This window comes from Triturus cristatus, chromosome 11 (genome assembly GCF_964204655.1).
Source record: "Triturus cristatus chromosome 11, aTriCri1.1, whole genome shotgun sequence".
Classification (NCBI taxonomy): domain Eukaryota; kingdom Metazoa; phylum Chordata; class Amphibia; order Caudata; family Salamandridae; genus Triturus; species Triturus cristatus.
The window spans coordinates 276,628,090-276,647,882 of NC_140594.1; the positions used below are offsets into that span (position 1 = coordinate 276,628,090).

General features: G+C 50.1%; 1 protein-coding gene across 1 annotated transcript in view; it reads left to right on the plus strand.

Annotated features, from left to right (window-relative positions):
* The window catches only part of PES1 (pescadillo ribosomal biogenesis factor 1), a 141,162-nt gene that overhangs the window by 54,021 nt on the left and 67,348 nt on the right, over positions 1–19,793 (plus strand). The window contains exons 10-11 of the mRNA XM_085635681.1: positions 2,018–2,148; positions 12,699–12,824. Coding sequence (XP_085491807.1) covers positions 2,018–2,148; positions 12,699–12,824 — 257 coding nt within the window. The remainder of the gene's footprint in view (positions 1–2,017; positions 2,149–12,698; positions 12,825–19,793) is intronic.

The following is a 19,793-nucleotide window of genomic DNA, read 5'->3' on the forward strand; positions in this document are numbered from 1 at the left end:
TGTGATTGTCTTTTTATTTGAATTGGGCTGCGATTAGTGTCTGGGTGTTATTACAGAAGTTGTTCAGTGTGTACTTGCTCCAGACTTTCACTTCTTTGCAATTGTCTTCAACCTTTGCTGCTATCACGCACTCTTTAAAATCTTGCTTCATGTTTGTCCACGTAATGTTTCTCAACTGGCAATGTTCTGCAGTTGTTACCACATATATCCTAATTGTTCAAGATTGATCTATGCAGTTTGTATCCATACCTCATTTTCATGATAGCCAGGAACTCTGGAAATGGTTCCAGTTTAAATAACTTTAGAAGAACTTTATCTTGTGTTGATATTCTGAACATCTCGCATAACTATCTGTTGTTAGCTAATTTTTTATGGACCTGCTTTTTTACTAAGACCATGCTCACATGGCAATGTTAGTTACTAAGGATTTACGTAAGGCTCCAACCTTACGTTTGCATTAAAGACTGCATACAACCGCTAAACATGTGAAACTTTAGCTATTCAATAAACTTTTAAAAATCATTTTCAGATTGCTTTTAAATAATTTCTGGTGATTGGTTCTGATAAAATGCTTTTACACAAATAGGTCTTTGAAAACAACAGTGCTGACCTGAAATGCACTTCCTTGTTTTTAGGGAGCCAGGGTATTCTTTTTTTAATTTTTCTTTTTTTTTAACATCTGATGTACGTGCCGCTCTAGTTAGTCTAGTTGTAGCATTAGTAGAAGTTTGTACTGTCAGAAGTCTATCAGTTTCTTCCCACAGCTTGAGTAAAAGATATTGCAGTTATCCACATAAGAGATGATTATGGCTCGACCTGTGGCCACTCTCTCTGCCTCTTCAGCACAAAGCATTTGTTTGACTTTTTCTAGATTCTTAGGTTGGTTCATGATGGAAACCAAATGTGCATCTTTTGGTAATTTAGAAATAAAGCTGTGCTCAATTTCAAATGTTTGTCTTTGATCCTGTAACCAAAAGTGGTATGCAACTTGACATTGGAATTTTTAACGTTGTACTGTAGTTACATCGATATTTTCACATCACCACAACTGCTACAACAGGATTCTTTACAGTGCATGTTATTATAAAGGGAGTTATTTCACATATAGCTGAATATACAATGGTTGTGGTAGTGAAATGGGTAGTGCTTAAGTATTGTGAAGGTTTATATGGTTCAGGGATGGGTGGAGGTTAGGGATTCAAGAGGGCATTTTAGGGTTCAGCAGATTGATTGAGCTTAGGGATAATGAGGGTTTTTAGGGCTCAGGGATGGTTGGTGCTAGGGGGTGGAAAATGTTTTGAGGGATCCGGGAGGAGTGGTGCTTAAATGTGTAGTGGGATTTTTAGGGCGGAAGGATGGGTGATGTTTAGGGGAGAAGAGGGTTTATGGGAAGGTGGAGGTTAGGGGTGAAGAGGAGTTGCCCAAGTTTCAAGTAACAATGTAGTATATTTTTAAATGTGGCAATAAAAACAAGTTTACAGATACTTTTTCTAAATACGCATAGTAAGAAATTAAATTTGATGTATTTACTTGCTTTGTACTGTCCATTTACATTGGGATACACTACTATGCAATGCAAAACCCTATGAGTAAACGTCCACCAACTAAAGTATCCTGCTGATATTCACCAAAAGCTCTTTTGTTGCTATTTGTGGGTAAGTCAGTTGTCATTTGATTACAATTTGCTGCCATCAAATGACATAGAATATGTCTGTACATTAAAAAAAAAAATGTTGTTATAACTTTTTATTAGGTAAATACAATAATTTAATTGCGGTTACAGTTCTGGTCGTTATTGGATCGTGTGACATTTTTACATACATACTGTATCTGTACTTTTACTGCTCTGCATAGAATCATTCATCTCTTGACTTGTGCTGCACTGTATAGCTGTCCTTCATGTGTACAAGGTCTCTGTTTTTATGCTACTGTCTAAGTAATATTTCCTTGCTTACTCTTAACTACAGATGCATCATTCATGGCCATTCATGTTTTATTGCAATTTGTTTTTGTGTAGGAGAACCCTGAGCAAAAAGAGGAACGCCAAAAGGAGCAGCAGGAATTGGAGCAGCAGCAGAAGCTCTTTGAGGGCCTTAAGTTCTTTTTGAACCGAGAAGTTCCCCGTGAGCCTCTAGCTTTCGTCATAAGGTGAGAAGTGGCGGCACATATGTTAAATAGAAAAGATACCCTTGTGCAAAGAGAAAGTAGATTTGACGAACTCACTCCAGGTTTATGAGTGTCTGAGCCAGCAAGGTCAGATGCCACAGAGATGGCACATCCACCAGTCACGAGAGAGAGGTTTGTGCAGGGAGATGAGGCAGCAGAGCATGGGATCTTCGTTATTGTGTGGCTGGAACAGGATCTTTATATGTTTATAACATGCCTCCATTGTTGGAAGGGATTGTAATATTGGTTTTGTGCTGCCCTTCTTCGGCAGTAGTGGAATTTTCATTTGGACTTTATGTATCCCAATTATTCAGATTCTCCGTTTTGGGTTAGTGCACATTCCTCAGACTTGCAGGGTGTAGAGGTAGCTTAGTGTATGGCTTCTTTCTTTGAGGGAGAGCAATACTGTCTTGTAGTTTTATTTTGCCTTCTTTCTTTGGGGAAGCGCTCTCAATTTTCTTTCTTTCAGAGATTGCGGTAATCTGTTACTTTTGTAGTGCTTTATGCATCCCAGACACCCCTCAGAGTGCTGCCGAGGAGAGGGAATGCTGAGGAAGTTTTGTGAATGTCATGATCTTAACAAAAATGCATGCTCTCATGTCACAGTATATTGTGGATAACTAGTCTAAGAGGGAACTAAAGAGCAAGTAAGTAGAAATGATTTGACAATTACAGAGTCTTCTCACTGTCAGACTTTTGCATTATGGTAGACTATAGATATATACTATAGCAAGCCAGCGAGAGTCCACAGAGCAGGTTGCTGTATAGACCTAGGGTAGTCTTCCCCCCCCCCCCCCCCCCCCCCCGACATTTTGCCTTACTCCTCCATATTTGTCTGATCTCGTTTTTGGTAGCCTTAGATGCTTCTGTGCACTTTACCACTGCTAACCAGTGCTAAAGTGCATGTGCTAACTCCCTAAAACATGGTAAAATTGGCCTATCCCCAATCAGCTTATTTAATGTACTTAATTCACTTATAAGTCCCTAGTAAAGTGCTACTGCATGTACCCAGGGCTTGTAAATTAAATGCTACTAAAGGGCGTGCAGCACTGATTGTGCCATCCACTTAATTCGCTCTTTAAACATGGCTCAGGCCTTCCTTTGCAGCCTGTGTGCTCAGTTTTAAACTGCCATTTAGACCTGACAAAAACCTTTTGCCAGGCCCAAACCTGCCTTTTTACTACATACAAGTCAACCCTAGGATCGGCCCAAACCGCCCCAAGGCAGGGTGCAATGTATGTAAAGAGTAGGACATCTAAGCTCTACACGTCCTGGTAGTGAAACTTCTAAATTCCTTTCTCCCTACCGCCAGTCCTGCCTCTCCCCTAGGATAACATTGGAGTCGCCTTCTTACATTTAGTAAGCTGGGATTTCCAAATGGAAGCAGGTAACCAGTTACCTCTTTTGGTAAAGTTGAATTTTAAGTTACGATTTAAAAATAGCTGCTTTTAGAAAGATGGCATTTTCCTGCTTTAGCCATTTAGGGCTTGCAGCTTGTTTCCGAGTCACATGACTGCGTGAAGTTGGGCTATGTGTAATCCTCCTAGACAGCCACATACAGTAGAGAACTTAAGTGTGACTGCATGGGCCATCACTGGCAAGGTTGGTTTGGCGGAGCTCAGCACATCCCTACTTACAGTTGAATAGACGGTGTCCTACCTTCACACATAGGATTACATACCCCCATGTAGTTAGTCTGGAGCCAGAGGAGGTAGGAAACGTGCACTTTAAAGGGAAATCTCTAGAAGCTTCCCCACTTCAAAGGAGACACAAGGTATACATTTTGGACCTCCAACACCAACTCTTCAGTACTCTTCTGGACCTGTTGAAGATCCAGCTATGAAGGACTGTTGTGCTGCTGCATGGAATGCTGCCCTGGAGGACTGCCTGCCCTGCTGCTGGCTGGATGAGAAGGTTTGGACCTGCAACCTCTACCCAGGACCACCAGAGCTACTCCAAGGGCCAAGTATCTTGTAACTAGCCCCTGGACTCTGCAGCTGTCAGTCCTATCGTACCAAGTGGTGCCACCCCAGCCCTGAAACTCTGTAAGTGAACTTGAAGGTGATCTGCCAGCACATCTGTGGACCCAGCAGAACGGACGCATCTTCTCTACTGCACAGCGCAAACATGAGCAGAATCAACGCATCACCTCTACTGAGTGAACTTTTCCCAGCGCCAGGACTTCGCATCACATCTCGGCACAGCTGCGTGGTGCTTCCTCGACGCCGGACTCTGCTGCGCAAGTCCTCAGAGGATCACGCATCACAGCCCTGCAGCTCCTCTGAACCAATGCATCATCTCTGCTGCGTGAGACATCCTCTGCGCGGACCTCACAACGCTCCGCAACCAGGGTTCAAGGTGCTCTTGTTTCGCGGGCATAACTGGGTTCCTGTAGCTGGCCTGTGCTCCATCCCGGTTGACCTAAACTTGTGACTTTGTCCCGGCCCAGCATGACCAGATATCCTCAGTTGGTTGTTTGTGCTTTTTAGCGCTATTTCCACCTAAAGCTTTAAATTTAAGCCTAGTTGCTCTGTGCCAAGCTGCCATAGGGTTGATCACAGGTGGATTTGGGGGTTTGCTTGTGACTTCACCCTGACCAGGATTGTGGTTCCTGATTGTGTTTTCACCTCCTCACCCCCCCCCCCCCCCCCCCCACCCAGCAATCCAATTTCTTACAGTGACTATCCCTGCAGCATTTTCTGTCCAACCTTTTATGCTGCTTTCCCTCATTTGGTACATTTACCTATGGGACCCAAAGATGAAGAAGGGCTTCATTGGATGAAGAGCTGGGGCAATGGGCTTATTGGTATATTGCCTATTGGTTTTCCTAGGTAGCCTGGTCTTTAATATGCCGTACAGGGCTCCTATAAAAACATCTGCAGCTCAAAGATTGGGTCCTTGTACTTTGCAAAACCCGATTGGCAAGGTAGCTGCTCCAGAGAAGCCCCCTGTTGTCTGGGCTTGTGCCCAAAAAACTCTGGAACTTGTGTTTCTAATGTCTCCTAGCATGCATGGAGGGCACACATTCCATAAACTTGCCCATATTGAGGCAGGACGTCTGTGACACCAATGACACAGATTTGCATGGCCTGCGTCTTAAGGGTTGTTGGTTAGGAAAATATATGGAGAACCGGGTTTTGAGGCATGTTTTGCCTTTTTATAGTGTACCTCCTCCCCAAACTCTTGTGTGCAACCAGCCTTGCATGTGAGGAGCATGTCCCCTAACAGCTGGCATCGGGGCCTCTCCTGGCATGTCCTCAATGGCTATGTACTCTGCTAGAAGAGCGTTTTGTGGTTTGTGTTTTTTTTATTCATCCCCTTAAAATATACTTGCAGAGCTTCGGACCCCCCCCAAATGTTGATCAGGCTAGTGCAAGGTCATTGAGGACGGGAGACGCTATTGGGCTCAATGATGTCCCTTCAAATGAGAGTTAGGTGTTCAGCTGTCAAAGTGGACGCCTATTGGGTAAATAGGCATCCACCTTGACACAACAAAGAAGAGCGAACAGGGCAGGTGACTTGACTCAGTGCTTCTTTAGTAGCCGATATTTGCAGGGAACAATTAGGTGTTTATCACTGAAGCACACTGGTAGTAGCCATGCCACATTCAAGGCACCTACAAGCCACTACAATGAGTCTTTCGTTAGAGCCAATGGAACAACATGTGACCATAGAAATGGGACGAATAGTGTGCCTGAGGCTCCTTGGAAACATAAATACCCCCTGGTTTAGCTTGCCTTTTCTCTGTCAGGGTTTAGTCTATTCTGCTTGCTACTCGCATGGAAAGAGAACTTGGTATACAGCAATGTCTTAGTTCACTGTGCTTCAGACTATTGGTTGGATGTGATAGGGAAGAGAGATGAATGTCTGAGAAAGCACAGCAAAAACCACAATAGATCTATGGTCCGAGTAGTAGAAGTTTATTAAAAGGATAGTTGAGATATCCATCATATAACACTGCACACTTGATCTGAAAGAAACACGTTAGTTTAGATTCCTCACCTTAGAATATCCCCAGGCGTCAGACTGGATCCGGAAGATTTTTCGTCAGCAATACCCCTTGTGCGTCGCTAGGCGTCGTCTGCGGCTCCGCGTCCGTTGTCGGCGTCGTGCGCCGGAATGACGTCGTCGGAGTACTTGGACGCCGCCCTCGCGCGCTGACGTCAGTTCTTCTTTTTTCCGCGCCAGTAAGCGCAGATCCGGGAGAGCTACCCCTTTAGTCATTTTTTGACTAACTTTTTCGATCCTTTTTGATCTTGTCTCTACTTCGGTGCCGGTAGGATGCCTGGTTTTAAAGCCTGTGCTGACTGTAGCCGCTTGATGTCGGTTACGGACCATCACCGCTGGTGCCTTTACTGCTTGGGCCTCGACCACGACGTGTTCGGACTGCAAGGCCCTGACCTCGAAGGCTAGACGGGAGCGGTCCCGTAAGCTTCTCGAGATTCGCCACTCTGCTCCGCGCCCCTCTCGATCCCGGTCCAGGAGGAGGTCCAAGGATCGGTCGCGGAGCCGCAGCAGACGTCATCATCGGTCGTCGGGATCCAAGTCTTCGGGTAAGTCGAAGCACTCCAAGAGGCGACACCGCTCTTCAGACTCCCCTCGCCGGTCGCGCGACTCGGCCGAGGGTCAGGGTGGTCAGGGTGGTTCCACCCCCGCGGCTCCGGTGGAGCCGCGGGGGTGGTTCCACCCCCGCGGCTCCGGTGGAGCCGCAGGCGCCGCGCAAGTCCCCATACCCACCGGTCCCTGGGACTGACGCGACGCCGGCGGAAGTCAGTGCCTTCCTCTCGGCCATGAGGAGCCTGGCTCCGCCGTCGACGCCCGCTGGCGCGACTGGGCTACCTTGCCTGCCGGCGGCTCTGGCGCCGTTCACGGCTCCGGCCTCGACGCCGCAAGCGCCCGAGGGACCCGTTCCCGAGTCCCCGCCGACGCCGGTCGACCTCGTCACGCCTCCTCCGCCGGCGTCGACACCGGTACCACCTCCGACTCCGCTCGACGTCGAGCCCCAGTTCAGCCCCGCTCCGGGCCCGGCGCCGATATGGCGTCGATGGACGCCACGTTCGGCGCCGCTGGAGACACATTTTGTCTATCGCCCGGCTCCGATCCTTCCTCCTGTATACCAGGAATCGGATGATGGGGACAACTGGGAGGGATCCGAGGATCCTATGGCCGCTCAGGCTCAAATGTCACAGGACTGGGCAGATGAACTGGGGGAGGCCAGTGGTCTGGATACCTCTCTGGACACTGGATTCATCTCTCCTCCGACTGTGGCTTCGGAGGAGGGTGCTGCTTTCTCTGTGGTGCTGCGCAAGGCGACCGCAGCCCTTCGGCTCGAGCTACCTGCCGTGGCTGTGAGGACTAACGTCCTCACTGAGGTGCTTCAGTCTGCAGCAAGCTCCACTGAGCCTCTGCTGCAATTCAATGAGGCCCTCATTGACGTTCTGCAGGGCACCTGGTTTAAGCCCTCCACAGTTCCTCCTGTGGACCGGAACGTCGCCAGGCGCCACCGCCCTGCTCTGGGCGACCCCAGTTTTCTGTCCTAACACCCTACCCCCGAGAGCCTGGTTATCCAGGCCTCTACCTCCCAATCCTCCTTCCCGGCCGCTCCGCCGGACCGGGATTCCAAGAGACTGGAACAGTTTGGCAAGAAGCTGTTCTCCTCCCTTAGTTTGGGCCTGCGGTCTTTGAACACCGCCTGTCTCTTGGACCGTTATTCCCACTCTCTGTGGGATGCGGTGGAGGACGTGCTGCCCCTGTGTCCGGAGAAGGTCCAGACACGACTTACCCAGGCTCTGGCCGATGGGAGGGATGCAGCGCGACATGCTATCCGATGTGGGCTTGACACTACGGACTCGCTGGGTAGGGCAATTTCTACCACAGTGGCGCTTAGACGTCATGCCTGGCTGCGGTCCACGTCATTTTCGGGCGATGTCCAGAGCACTCTCATGGACATGCCCTTTGATGGCACCCGCCTTTTTGGTGAGAAAGCGGACAGTGCGCTGAATCGCTTTAAGGACTCCCGGGCTACGGCCAAGTCCTTGGGCCTCTCGGCCCCGCGATCTCAAACTTCCGCCTTTCGCCACTTTCGTGGCCAAGGAAGGGGTGCCTCCTCACGTACGCCTAGCCACCAGCCGCAGAACCAACCTGCGCGCGGTCGCGGACGTGGTTTCCGCCGAGGCGGTTCTGGAGGACGACGCGGTCATCCCACATCCACCCCGGCAGCATCCGCCTCAAAGCCTTCCTAGTCCGAGCTTTCAGGCCCATTCCACGCCAGTGGGCGGCAGAGTTCGCCATCACCTGCTCCACTGGCGGTCCATCACATCGGACAGGTGGGTGCTGCAAATCGTCCGAAGGGGCTACTCCCTCCCCTTCGAGACGACCCCTCCAGCCATGCCACCGCAGCACCACCGTATCTTGGGGGATCATTTGAATCTTCTCCACGAGGAAGTTTCGGCCCTCTTGGCCAAGGGGGCCGTCGAGCGCGTTCCGAGCCCAGAAGTAGGTCGTGGTTGTTATTCCCTCTACTTTCTGGTTCCCAAGAAGGGCAAAGGGGGCCTACGCCCTATCTTGGACCTCCGGAACGTCAATGCCTTCCTCCGGAAGGAGAGGTTCAAGATGTTAACTGTGGCTCAGGTTCCAGCTGCCCTCGACCCTGGAGACTGGATGGTGGCGTTGGACTTGCAGGACGCATATTTCCACATCCCCGTCCTGCCGGCCCACCGGCGTTACCTGCGGTTCACGGTGGGTCAAGAGCACTTTCAGTTTACCGTGCTCCCCTTCGGCCTCACCTGTGCCCCTCGGGTGTTCACGAAAGTGATGGCGGTGGTCGCAGCTCATCTGCGCAGATCAGGGGTTCCAGTCTTCCCCTATCTCGACGACTGGTTGTTGAAGGCGGGCTAGCCCCAGGCAGTCGTCTCCCACCTCCAGACTACGGCGGATCTCCTGCATTTGCTGGAGTTTTCCATCAACGTGCCGAAGTCACACCTGAGTCCCTCTCAGAAGCTCCTCTTCATCGGAGCGGTTCTCGATTCGGCGCAGTTCCGGGTCTATCCACCGGAACAGCGGGTCCGGGATATTCAGGCCCTGATTCCCATCTTTCGGCCTCTATCCTGGGTTTCGGTCAGGCTAGTGTTGCGGCTTCTGGGGCTGATGGCCTCCTGCATCCTACTAGTGCATCACGCCAGACGGCGCATGCGGGCTCTGCAGTTGGACCTGAAGTTTCAGTGGGCCCAGCATCACGGCAACCTGTCCGACCATGTCTTGATCTCGGAGGGCACTGCACAGCAGTTGCAGTGGTGGCTCACGGACCGCGATTGGGTCATGGGCAGAAGCCTCTCCCTTCCCCAACCGGAGCATGTCGTAGTGACTGATGCGTCCCTCCTGGGATGGGGTGGCCATATGGGAGAGGCGGAGATCAGAGGCCTCTGGTCTCCGGCGGAGTCTCGTCTCCACATCAACCTGTTGGAGTTGAGAGCGATCCGGCTTGCACTGAAAGCCTTCCTTCCCTCTGTCAGGGGAAGTGTCGTGCAGGTGTTCACGGACAACACCACCGCCATGTGGTATTGCAACAAACCGGGCGGGGTGGGGTCGTGGACCCTTTGTCAGGAGGCTCTGCGCCTCTGGACGTGGCTGGAACACCAGGGCGTCACCCTAGTGGTTCAACATCTGGCGGGCTCTCTGAACGCCAGAGCAGACGAACTCAGCCGCCGGTGCATGATGGATCACGAATGGCGTCTGAACTCCGAAGTGGCGCAAGGTCTCTTTCAGCAGTGGGGAGAGCCTTGGTTAGATCTATTCGCCACCGAAGAGAACGCGCAATGTCAGCAGTTCTGCGCGTTGGAATTTCCAAGGCGGCACTCGCTCGGCGACGCTTTTCGTCACGAGTGGAGTTGCGGTCTGTTGTACGCCTTTCCGCCTATACCACTTCTGCCCAGAGTGCTGAAGAAGATCAGGCACGACCGGGCCCAAGTCATCTTGGTGGCTCCGGATTGGGCACGAAGGTACTGGTATCCCGAGCTACTCAGTATGTTGACCGATCCTCCGATATGTCTGCCCCTTCGGGAGGATCTTCTGTCGCAGCAGCAGGGGACGGTCCTCCACCCGAACCTGTCCAACCTCCACCTCCATGCGTGGAGATTGAGCGGCGGCAGTTGATGCCATTTGACTTGCCTCCTGAAGTCTGTGATATCATTCTGGCAGCCAGGCGTCCCTCCACAAAGACGGTATACGCCTGCCGGTGGAACAAATTTGTGGCATGGTGCACAGCAAAGGCTGTGGATCCCCTTTCCGCCCCTCTTTCTGAGGTTCTACTGTTCCTTCTTTCTTTGGCCCGGTAGGGCTCTGCCCTGGGCACCCTGAAAGGTTATCTTGCTGCCATCTCTGCCTTCTTGCGGCTTCCTGATCAGCCTTCTCTTTTCAAGTCCCCTGTAGTTACACGCTTTCTAAAGGGCATTACTCACACGTTCCCTCCTGTCCCTTTTGTAATGCCTCAGTGGGACTTGAATCTTGTTCTCACATTTCTAATGTGCGCTCCCTTTGAGCCTCTTCATAATTGTTCTCTTCGTCTGCTGACGCTTAAGACTGCTTTTCTGGTAGCCATCACCTCGGCTAGACGGGTGAGTGAGCTCCAGGCTTAATCTTCAAAGCCTCCTTTTCTCTCTGTTCATCCGGACAAGGTTGTCCTTCGGCCTCGTCCCTCCTTTCTTCCGAAAGTGGTGACTCCATTTCATCTTGGGCAGTCTGTCACCTTGCCCACCTTCTTTCCGCCTCCGCATCCTTCCAAAGAGGAAGAGAGGCTCCACCATCTGGACCCAAAACGTGCGCTCTCCTTTTATCTGGACCGCACGAAGCAGTTCCGGGTGGACGACCAACTTTTCGTTGGATACGTGGGTGCTAAGAAGGGGAAAGCTGTGCACAAACGGACCATCTCTCGGTGGGTCGTTTTGTGCATCAAAATTTGTTATTCCTTGGCAAAAAAGGACCCTCCTGTTGGGCTGCGCGCCCATTCTACTCGGGCCACAGCGGCTACTACTGCTTTGGGACGGGGTGTCCCTTTGCAGGACATCTGTCAGGCGGCGACGTGGGCTTCGCTACACACATTTGCCAGGCATTATTGCCTCGACAGCCAAGTCCGGAGGGATGGCTTCTTTGGCCGTTCTGTCCTCCAGGACTTTCTGGTGTGATCTTGGTTCGCAGACCCACCACCGGGGATGGTATTGCTTGGGTATCTATTCTAAGGTGAGGAATCTAACTAACGTGTTTCTTTCAGATGAACAAATTACTTACCTTCGGTAACGATGTATCTGTAAGAAACATTAGTTAGTTAGATTCCTCACCGACCCACCCATCCTCCCCGTTCTGCGAACTGACATCTAGGGTTAAGGTTATCCTTTTCAGGCCCCTAGATTTTATTTTTGGCACCAGTGTCGGTCTTTGCATGGCTCTGCGTTCCTGGCGCGGAAAGCTATGTACAAGAACTGACGTCAGCGCGCGAGGGCGGCGTCTAAGTACTCCGACGTCAATCTGGCGCATGACGCCGGACGCGGAGCCGCAGACGACGCCTAGCGACGTGGAAGGGGTATTGCTGACGAAAAATCTTCCGGATCCAGTCTGACGCCTGGGGATATTCTAAGGTGAGGAATCTAACTAACTAATGTTTCTTACAGATACATCGTTACCGAAGGTAAGTAACTTGTTCTTTGGTTCAATAAACAAACTTGATAAAAACAAGCTGCTGTATGTTTTGAGCAATATTGACTTTATTAACGGGGTGATAATTGTTAAAGCCAACCCCACTAAATTTGTGTCACTTCAAGAGCTGTTTCTGATTTCCAAAATGTTGGCCTGTGGATGTGACCCTTAATTAGCACAAGTGGAGTGTGAGGTCTGTGATTAGTAAAGGTGGAACTAGGGAGATTATCGCAATTTGTATTTGGACCAATCTCTGGTTGTGTATTGATCTACTGAGTGGGTTTGAATTGTTTTTTTTCCCCAAATTGACAGAGGTGAGTGAGTCTGGGTATCATTTGCGATTGTCAGAGCAGAGGATTGGATTATGAGTTTCCTCATCGTTGGAGGATGAGTCCTAAAGGGACTTTAATTTGGAACTTCTATCCTTTAGGGATAGAGGGACATGAGAGGATCATTGTGGTGTGGGGAATGCTCTTCGTTTTCTCTAGCTGTAGTCTGTTTGTTTTAGGAGAGATATGAATTTTCATGTGGGCATTGTATACTTCCATGAGTGGGGTGATGGCTGTCCAGTTTCTTTATTGTGAACTAACGTAACAGGTTATGGTTAGATTGTAGAATGGTGCCTTCATGATGTCTTGGTAATGTAAAGTGGTTATTTTCCAGTGCTTTTGTATTTATTTATTTTTTTACCTTAGTTCTCTGCTGTTCCACCATCAAAGCCACAAATGTAGCTTGCATCTCAGTAGTTCAGTCTACATTTATCTCCCTTGCTTCCTACCTCTCTGTATGACACCCTCTGTCCCCCTTGCACTAGAATAATACTTGCCTCTGACCCTTTCTGATAGGAGTTTTGGTGGTGATGTTTCCTGGGACCAGTCAGTGTGCATCGGAGCAACATACAGTGCATCCGACCAGACTATCACTCATCATATTGTGGACCGGCCCACTATGGACAAGCAGATTATCAACAGGTGAGTGCTGTCCTTGTATAGGGGGATACCCATGCCCCTATGTGAGTTTCTTACAGGCAATGCGTGAAGGGTTATTTTCTGTATAATATCTGACTTCTTTACCTAATATGTGCCTTACTTCCTAGTTCATATAGAATCCCTTTTGCTATTGATGTCAATCACTGATGTGGATCCATTGACTGTGGCTTGATTGGAAGGATAAAAACACCACAGAGCCATGCCTGTAATAACATTCAATTTTTCCAGGCTGTAAAGTAGTGTCTCATGATCCACTGTATCATCCAGCTAACTGGCTGAGTTGGATCAAATAGTCTGGTGTTCCTAATTTGAGTGAGAATAGGAAGTCTTGTCAGTCTGGTAGTGCATTTTCTTTACCCATTATTGTTCTAAAGCCGGGCTGGAGAATATAATCTTGGAGCTTGCATGCTACTTCACCTTTAATATAGTTTATCATGTTAATAGGATTTGCAGATACGCTTTTTTAAATTGGAGTTCATATAACACATGTTGATGTTACAGGTTTGAGACTGAGCCTTTGCTCAGGGATGCATATACCAATTTTATAAACTGTGCATCTAATCTTGATATCCGTTATCATTGATCACTGACCCACAGCATGCTTGAATTAGGATTCTCAAAACCTTCATCTTTCCTGCCACCTCTAGGACTTAGTCTTGCTTCATTGTTGTAAATTAAACAAGGGAAAGGTTTGTCCCAGGAAACATTACCTGTACTGCACAGCTAGAGTGTGATTTTTAATTACATTGTTGCCTCTAAAAAGAAAACCCTGTTGGACTGACGGGTGAAATATTTTTGATTGGTTAACGTTGACTGCTTCTTCTGAAATTCAGCTGTTCTTTGTTTTCATTAGTTTCCTAGTCACATTGTAGGGTTCAATAAGTTTCTCATCACTTTTTGTTAATGATCTTGGACTTTACTGCATAATCATTGGACTTATCAGCTGATTTATTCAATTAAACTTGCCAGATTGTGGCCCAACCTTTAGATTGTGGCTTCCACATGACAAAACTGTTTGTTGTTTTTATTCCTTTTTGAAGACACTATAGGTCAAATACGTAAAGGGTTCTTATAAATGATTACAAGGACTGTTTACGCTACAATTTAAACATTCCTCTGGATCTTTTAGATTTTGGACGTTAATGAGAAATGGTCAAGCTCAGTGTTTTTATGAATAGTGACGCTCCCGTCTGTTTTTTTTGTCAGCTTACTCTAAATCCATAACTGCTGGTTAAGCATCTGATGATTGCTTGCAGAAAGTGCTTGTTTGTAAGACTTTCTCATAAATATTTTGTTTTGTAAAGTCTTGCCTGTTTTTTAGATAATTTTGTTAACTCAGGGTCTTTCCTAATTGTTTTTAAATAATTTGCAGTTTCAATGTAATATCTTGTTTTAGTATTAGTTGTATTGTAGCATTATTGCATCGCAACATTTATCTAGTGCTTACTGCCCCTAGGTGTGATGCTGAAGTGCATGCCCGTTCCCTGTGGTGTGTGGTTGGGAGAGTTATAGTATTGAGCCTATATGGGAAGTGTTTCCATGTTGTATGTGAAAGCCAACAAAGTGTAATTATCATGTTTGGGACGTAGCACTGTGTTAAATTAAAGAATCGTGAAAGATAGGCATGTGACTTTAATTGTGAGATATGCTGGCAGAGTTTGTTAGCTTTGTAGGTCTCTATAATGATTTTCTAGTTTCTGTAAGGGAGATTCAATTTCGGTTTCTGTATTGGTTGCTGCATTAAGGTCAACCACAATACAAAATTATGAGGCTGGATGGGTATTAGGAGGAGGGAAGAAAGTGTCGAAGATCTGACTGGATGGACTATGATAAAGGCTTCCTATATGCTGTGTAAAATGTCTTCCTATTTGGTGAGTATGGTAGGGAGAGAAGAGAAGGTCTCAGTATATAGCGATTGGGATCTTCAGGACTGGACTGAGGGGTATTCAGTGTTGGACTGTGTCAGTCCTCCGTGAGCATGGTAGGTCTTTCTAGATACATCTAGTTGTGTAGTTTGTCTATCCATTTCCTATAGAGTGGATAGCTGCAGCCTTCTAGGCTAGGCACTTGCTCAGGTCTGTTTATCTGTTCTAAAATGGGATGAGTGTTTGTGCTGTGGTCTGTCTTGGTTACAAGCGGATATTAGGCCCGTGGGTGATTGACAAACAAGTCGCGTTAAGGTGTCCTGTGTTGACCATTCCATTTTGAGCAAGTGTTGGCTGAAGGCTGTAATCTGATAGACTACTAGCCGCAGATTCCTCCCAAGGCGTGAGACTGGACCCGGAAAACTTTCTTTGCCCCAGCATCACTGCGCGCCACCACGCGACTCCATCCTGACGTCGTCTGCGGGCGTGACGACAGCGGGGTCACACAAGACCCACCCCGGCGCGCTGATAAGAGTTTCCTTCTTTTCCGCATGCAATCCGGATCATGTCCCTGACCTGTTTTCAGGCCTTCTTTTCACGCTTTGCGTGGTGGGACAGGGGACAAATGCCTTCGGGTTTAAGGCGTGCTCGTCTTCCGCACTTCAGATGTCGGAGTCAGACCCTCATCTTATTTGTATGTGGTGTTTGGACGAGCACCATGATTCCACGGACTGCGACGCTATACTGCGGCTCTGCAGGCTTCCTTGGCCCCTCCTCCTCTTCCTGGGACGTCCACGGATCCCTTGCCACGTGCGGGGCCTTCCGCGGAGTCGACGGCGGCTTCAGCCCCTTCGCCGACGGGTTCGACTTCAGGTCTTGGAGGTGTGTTGTCGTCGGGGTGCGGCACTACGGGGTTCCCCTCTTCGGCCCACGGCGCCTCTGCCTCCCTGCAAACTCCCGAGGGGGTCCCTGTGGAGTCGCGGAAGGTCGCCGGGACTCGCGGCTCGCTCCAGAGTCCTCCTTGGTCTTCTGGGCAGGCAGTGGCCTTGTCAGAAGCAGAGCTGATGCCGCTCAAGCGCCGACGGCTGGTGGGGCCACGGGTGCTGGCTATGGGCCGGGGCGCTTCCCCGGGTCCCTCTTGCCTCTCCGCGCAGGCAGCTGCTTCGTCGGAGGTCGAGTCGGCGCCTTTTCGTTGCCGTTCTTTCGTGGATGCGGAGCTGGCCCCGCCCCATTCTCCTAGGGCAGAAGTGGTGAAGGAGGTCGTTTTGGTGTCCCCTCCGGCGCCGGTCGACGTCACGCCCGCGCCTGTGGTGGACTCAACTGCGCCGTGCCGGCGTTGGGTCGTTGACTCGTCTCCAGAGGCCCCCTCCTCTCCGGAGGTTCGTCAACTTTTTGTCTCTTCTTCCCCGGAGATGGGACGCCGCGTGGTGGCCTTTTCCCCGGCGTCTTCCAGGGAGGGCTCTTCGCCGTCCCCGCGGCCACAGCCTTCCCCAGAGGCACCTCAGGTCCTCCACTCGTCCGTGAATCTTCCACCATTCTAGGGCTGGCCATTTCTTCCTCCAGCTGGACTCTGGGCTGGCCGGCTTAGTTTACAGCAGTCACCCATGGCGGAGGAATTGGGGAGCGTCTGGTTGACCTGCCTTTTGATGGGGTGCTTTTGTTTGAACAACCATGCGGATGCTGCCATTCAGCGGCTCCTTGTGGGGCTCCGTCCTCCTCCCCTTCTGTAAACTTGGCTTGTCGGTCCTCTGCTGCTTTATGGGCGGCTATGGGTGACGTTATCCCACACTTTTTGTTCGGGGGTCTAGTGGTTCGGTTGGACCGTCTGTGTATTCTGTGTGGGTTGTCGTGCCTTCGGGGTCCTTAGGTTGACCCCTTTGTGCTGTTGGCTGCTGGTACAGCCCCTTTGGCTTTTGTGGTTCTTTGGTTGTTGGTACACCCGTAGGTGTCCTCAGGTTGGGCCTTCTGTATGTTTTTAGCTTGGCAAGCCGTCTGTGGTTCTATCTGCAGGTCCTTTATGTTCTTGTCCTCTGCTGCGGGATTTTTCCCTAAGAGGTGTTCCCATGTTTTCTTGGGACGTGTCTTACCCTATGTGGGGTACTTGTAGCTGTTGTATAGCTCTGTCCTGCGCTGGGAAGGTATGGTCACCCTTTTTCGGGTCCCCTGCCTTTCCTGGCATCACTGTCTACCGCTGGTGCGGTCTCTTGTGTCTTGTCCGGGCGCAGCTTGCGCTGCCCCAGATTCTGTCATTCTCGGTGTTCGCTACATCGATCGACCAGTCTGACTTGCTGTCTAAGGTGTCGTGTTGTGGCGTTTCCGCTTCCTGTATGGCGTTTCGGCCTGGTCCTCTGTCTGGTGTTCTAGGGGGGCTAGGTTTCTCCTGGCTTTCCTGTGTTCTGGTTGACGGCTTGGGTCCATCCTCCGTGTCTCTCCTTTTTCTCTTCTGGCTGGTCCCACTTCTCTTCGTGGGTCGGTGTGTGTCTATTGAACGATCCTCCTTTGGGGATTGTTCTGCATTTCCCTGGCCTCTGCTCTCGGCCTGCGTCTGACTTGTCCTGGGTGCACTGCTCCATGGTACTGTCAGCTGTCAGCTGCCGGCTGCGCATGCCTGCTTGTTCTGGTCCGCCGCCGTGGCCCTTATTGTGTTCCTTTGTGCCCCTGCTTATTGTTCTGCTGGGCTTTGCGCACCTGTGCCTTTCTTCTTCTGCCTGCGTTTCTTTGCTGTGGAGCCGTTCCTGCCTTGCCTGCTTCCTTGCAGCTGATGCCTGTTCAGCTGTAATCTATCGCTGTGTGTTTTCCTACGGCAGGCTCTGCCTCCGGTGCTTCCTCTTCTCCCTGGAGTTGGGGTTGTTCTTTTCCACCTGGCTGCTCCTCTGCGGCTGTCTGTCCCTTCGAGGGTTTGTGGCCGTTGTACCTTGCATGGGCTTGGGGTCTCCTAGTCTTCCCTTCACCTTGTTCTTGCTACTTCTGCTTGGTGGGGGCTGGGCCACCCTTCTTGTCCCCGTGGCACGTCGCCTGCTGTGCTGGGGCCCTGTGTTTCTTCCTACTGGGGAGGTTCTCTCGCAGGCTCTCCTCCCCTCTGGGTATGGCTAGGGTATCTATTCTATGTTAAGGAACCTGCGGCTAGTAGTCTCTATCAGATGTACAAGTTACTTACCTTCGGTATCGATGTATCTGGTAGAGACTATTCTAGCCGCAGATTCCTTCACGGCCCGCCCTTTCTTCCCGTTCTGCGAGGACCTTCAGTTTGGTTTCCTGCGCTCGCCTCCCTCTGGGTGGCTTGTCTTCTGTGGGTGTCCGCTTCGCTTCCTCCCAGACAGGATGCTTCGTTCTGCTTGATTGTTCCACCCCTTCCTTTATGATACATGGTCGGTTGGTTCATGAGTGCTTCTGCATCCCTCCACCCTGGTTTTTTCTCCAGTGTAGGGGCCTACTTTTGCTCTTCTCCCTTTTACTTGCTTTGCAGTCTTCTACGTTGTTTTTTTTGCCTGTACCTCTGCCTTTTTGCTCCTTTCAGGGGATGCGACCCACCTTGATGGTGTCGTCTGGGGTGAATTGCTGTTACTCCTCTGTTTCCGGGCTTGTTGCCCTTCACTGTTGATTGCAGTCTCTCTCTCTCTCTCGCTTCTGCTATGGCGTTTTCACATGCTTTCTGCCTCCAGGGAGGATGTCGCCTTAGCTTGCCAGGGTGTTCCTCAGAGCGGTGCTCTGCTCTTTCACTGCTATGGCTTTAACGGCTATGGCTTTTTTGTACCTTTAGTGCTTGGCACTTTTCCAACTGGTGCTGTTCCTCACCTTTCGTTTCTCTCTTTTCTGTTTCACTGATGTTCGAGGCATATGAGCTGCAGATCTCACACTTAGCATTAAATCGCCATCTGGTGTTGGGCTCGAATGATTGCACCTTGTTGTCTTGAAAGAAGTCTTTGTAGTCACGAGATGGGTGACTCCTCCCTTGGACGATAGTGCGCATGGGCATCGACTTCATCTTCAGATTGTTTTTTTCCGCCATTGGGTTCGAATGCAACTTTTGCGCACCGGTTCGAAACTTTAGTTTCAAACTTTTCGAGGCGCAAAACTTTCACTAACGTTTTGGATTGACTAGACACATCAAAATCTTGATGCGGTCTTTCATCGGTTCGATTCCAATCATTGACGCAGGCCGCCGGGCCTATCAATGCCGTAAGACCTACGGCTCATGGAAAGGACGCCTTTCAGAAAATGCCCCCAGTGTGGAGCAAAATTTCAACACAGTGACCATCACAAGGTCTGTAACCTGTGCCTCTCGCCAGAACACGACGAGTCCAGCTGCCCAGCCTGTGCCTCCTATTGATCGAAGACCATTCGAGATCGTCGAGCTCGACGACGCGTCATGGCGCAGAGATCAGCTCCGGAACCGATGGACATCTTCGAAGGCTCAGATGTCCCAGAAGAAGATTCCGAAGATCTCCAGATCGTGTCGGAGGCAGAAGACTCCGACGACCCCATCACTCCTGGGCAATGAGTGTGTACTACTGCCCCTTCCCCAACCCCCACACCTAAGCAGAAGGCACTGGTCAAGACTTTGCCTGTTGGCCCCAGTCGTGATCGAAAGCATATTTCAGAAGCCCCGCCTCCGGGCCCGGCTCCGAAGAAAAATGAAAGGCCTTCCGGTAGCTCGGGACCGAGCAAACCGCACGTACTAGTCCCACCGGCACCTTCGGCACCGAAGCCAAAAGAACTCTCGGCTCCAAAATCTTCTCAGATTCCTTTCACTTCCAAAGACAAACCGGCCTCGAACACATCGAAGTCCGTGTATAAGCCGGCGTCGAACACCTCTAAACCCAAGGATCACGCCACGGCTCCTAAACCAAAGCCTTTGGAACCGAAAACCAAGCCTAAGAATTCTACCACGCCTCCTAAGCCCAAAGAGCATAAGGCTCACCAACAGCCCTGCTCGGAACCGAAAAAAATCGGCGCTGGAAGCGGTTATCGAGGAGGAGGAACTTTTTCATCCGGATCCTGTTGATCCGAAAAAGATCTATATCGACCCTAAAACAAGACATGTCATAGGTGTGCCATGCAAGAAGAGGACGTTGGACACAGCACA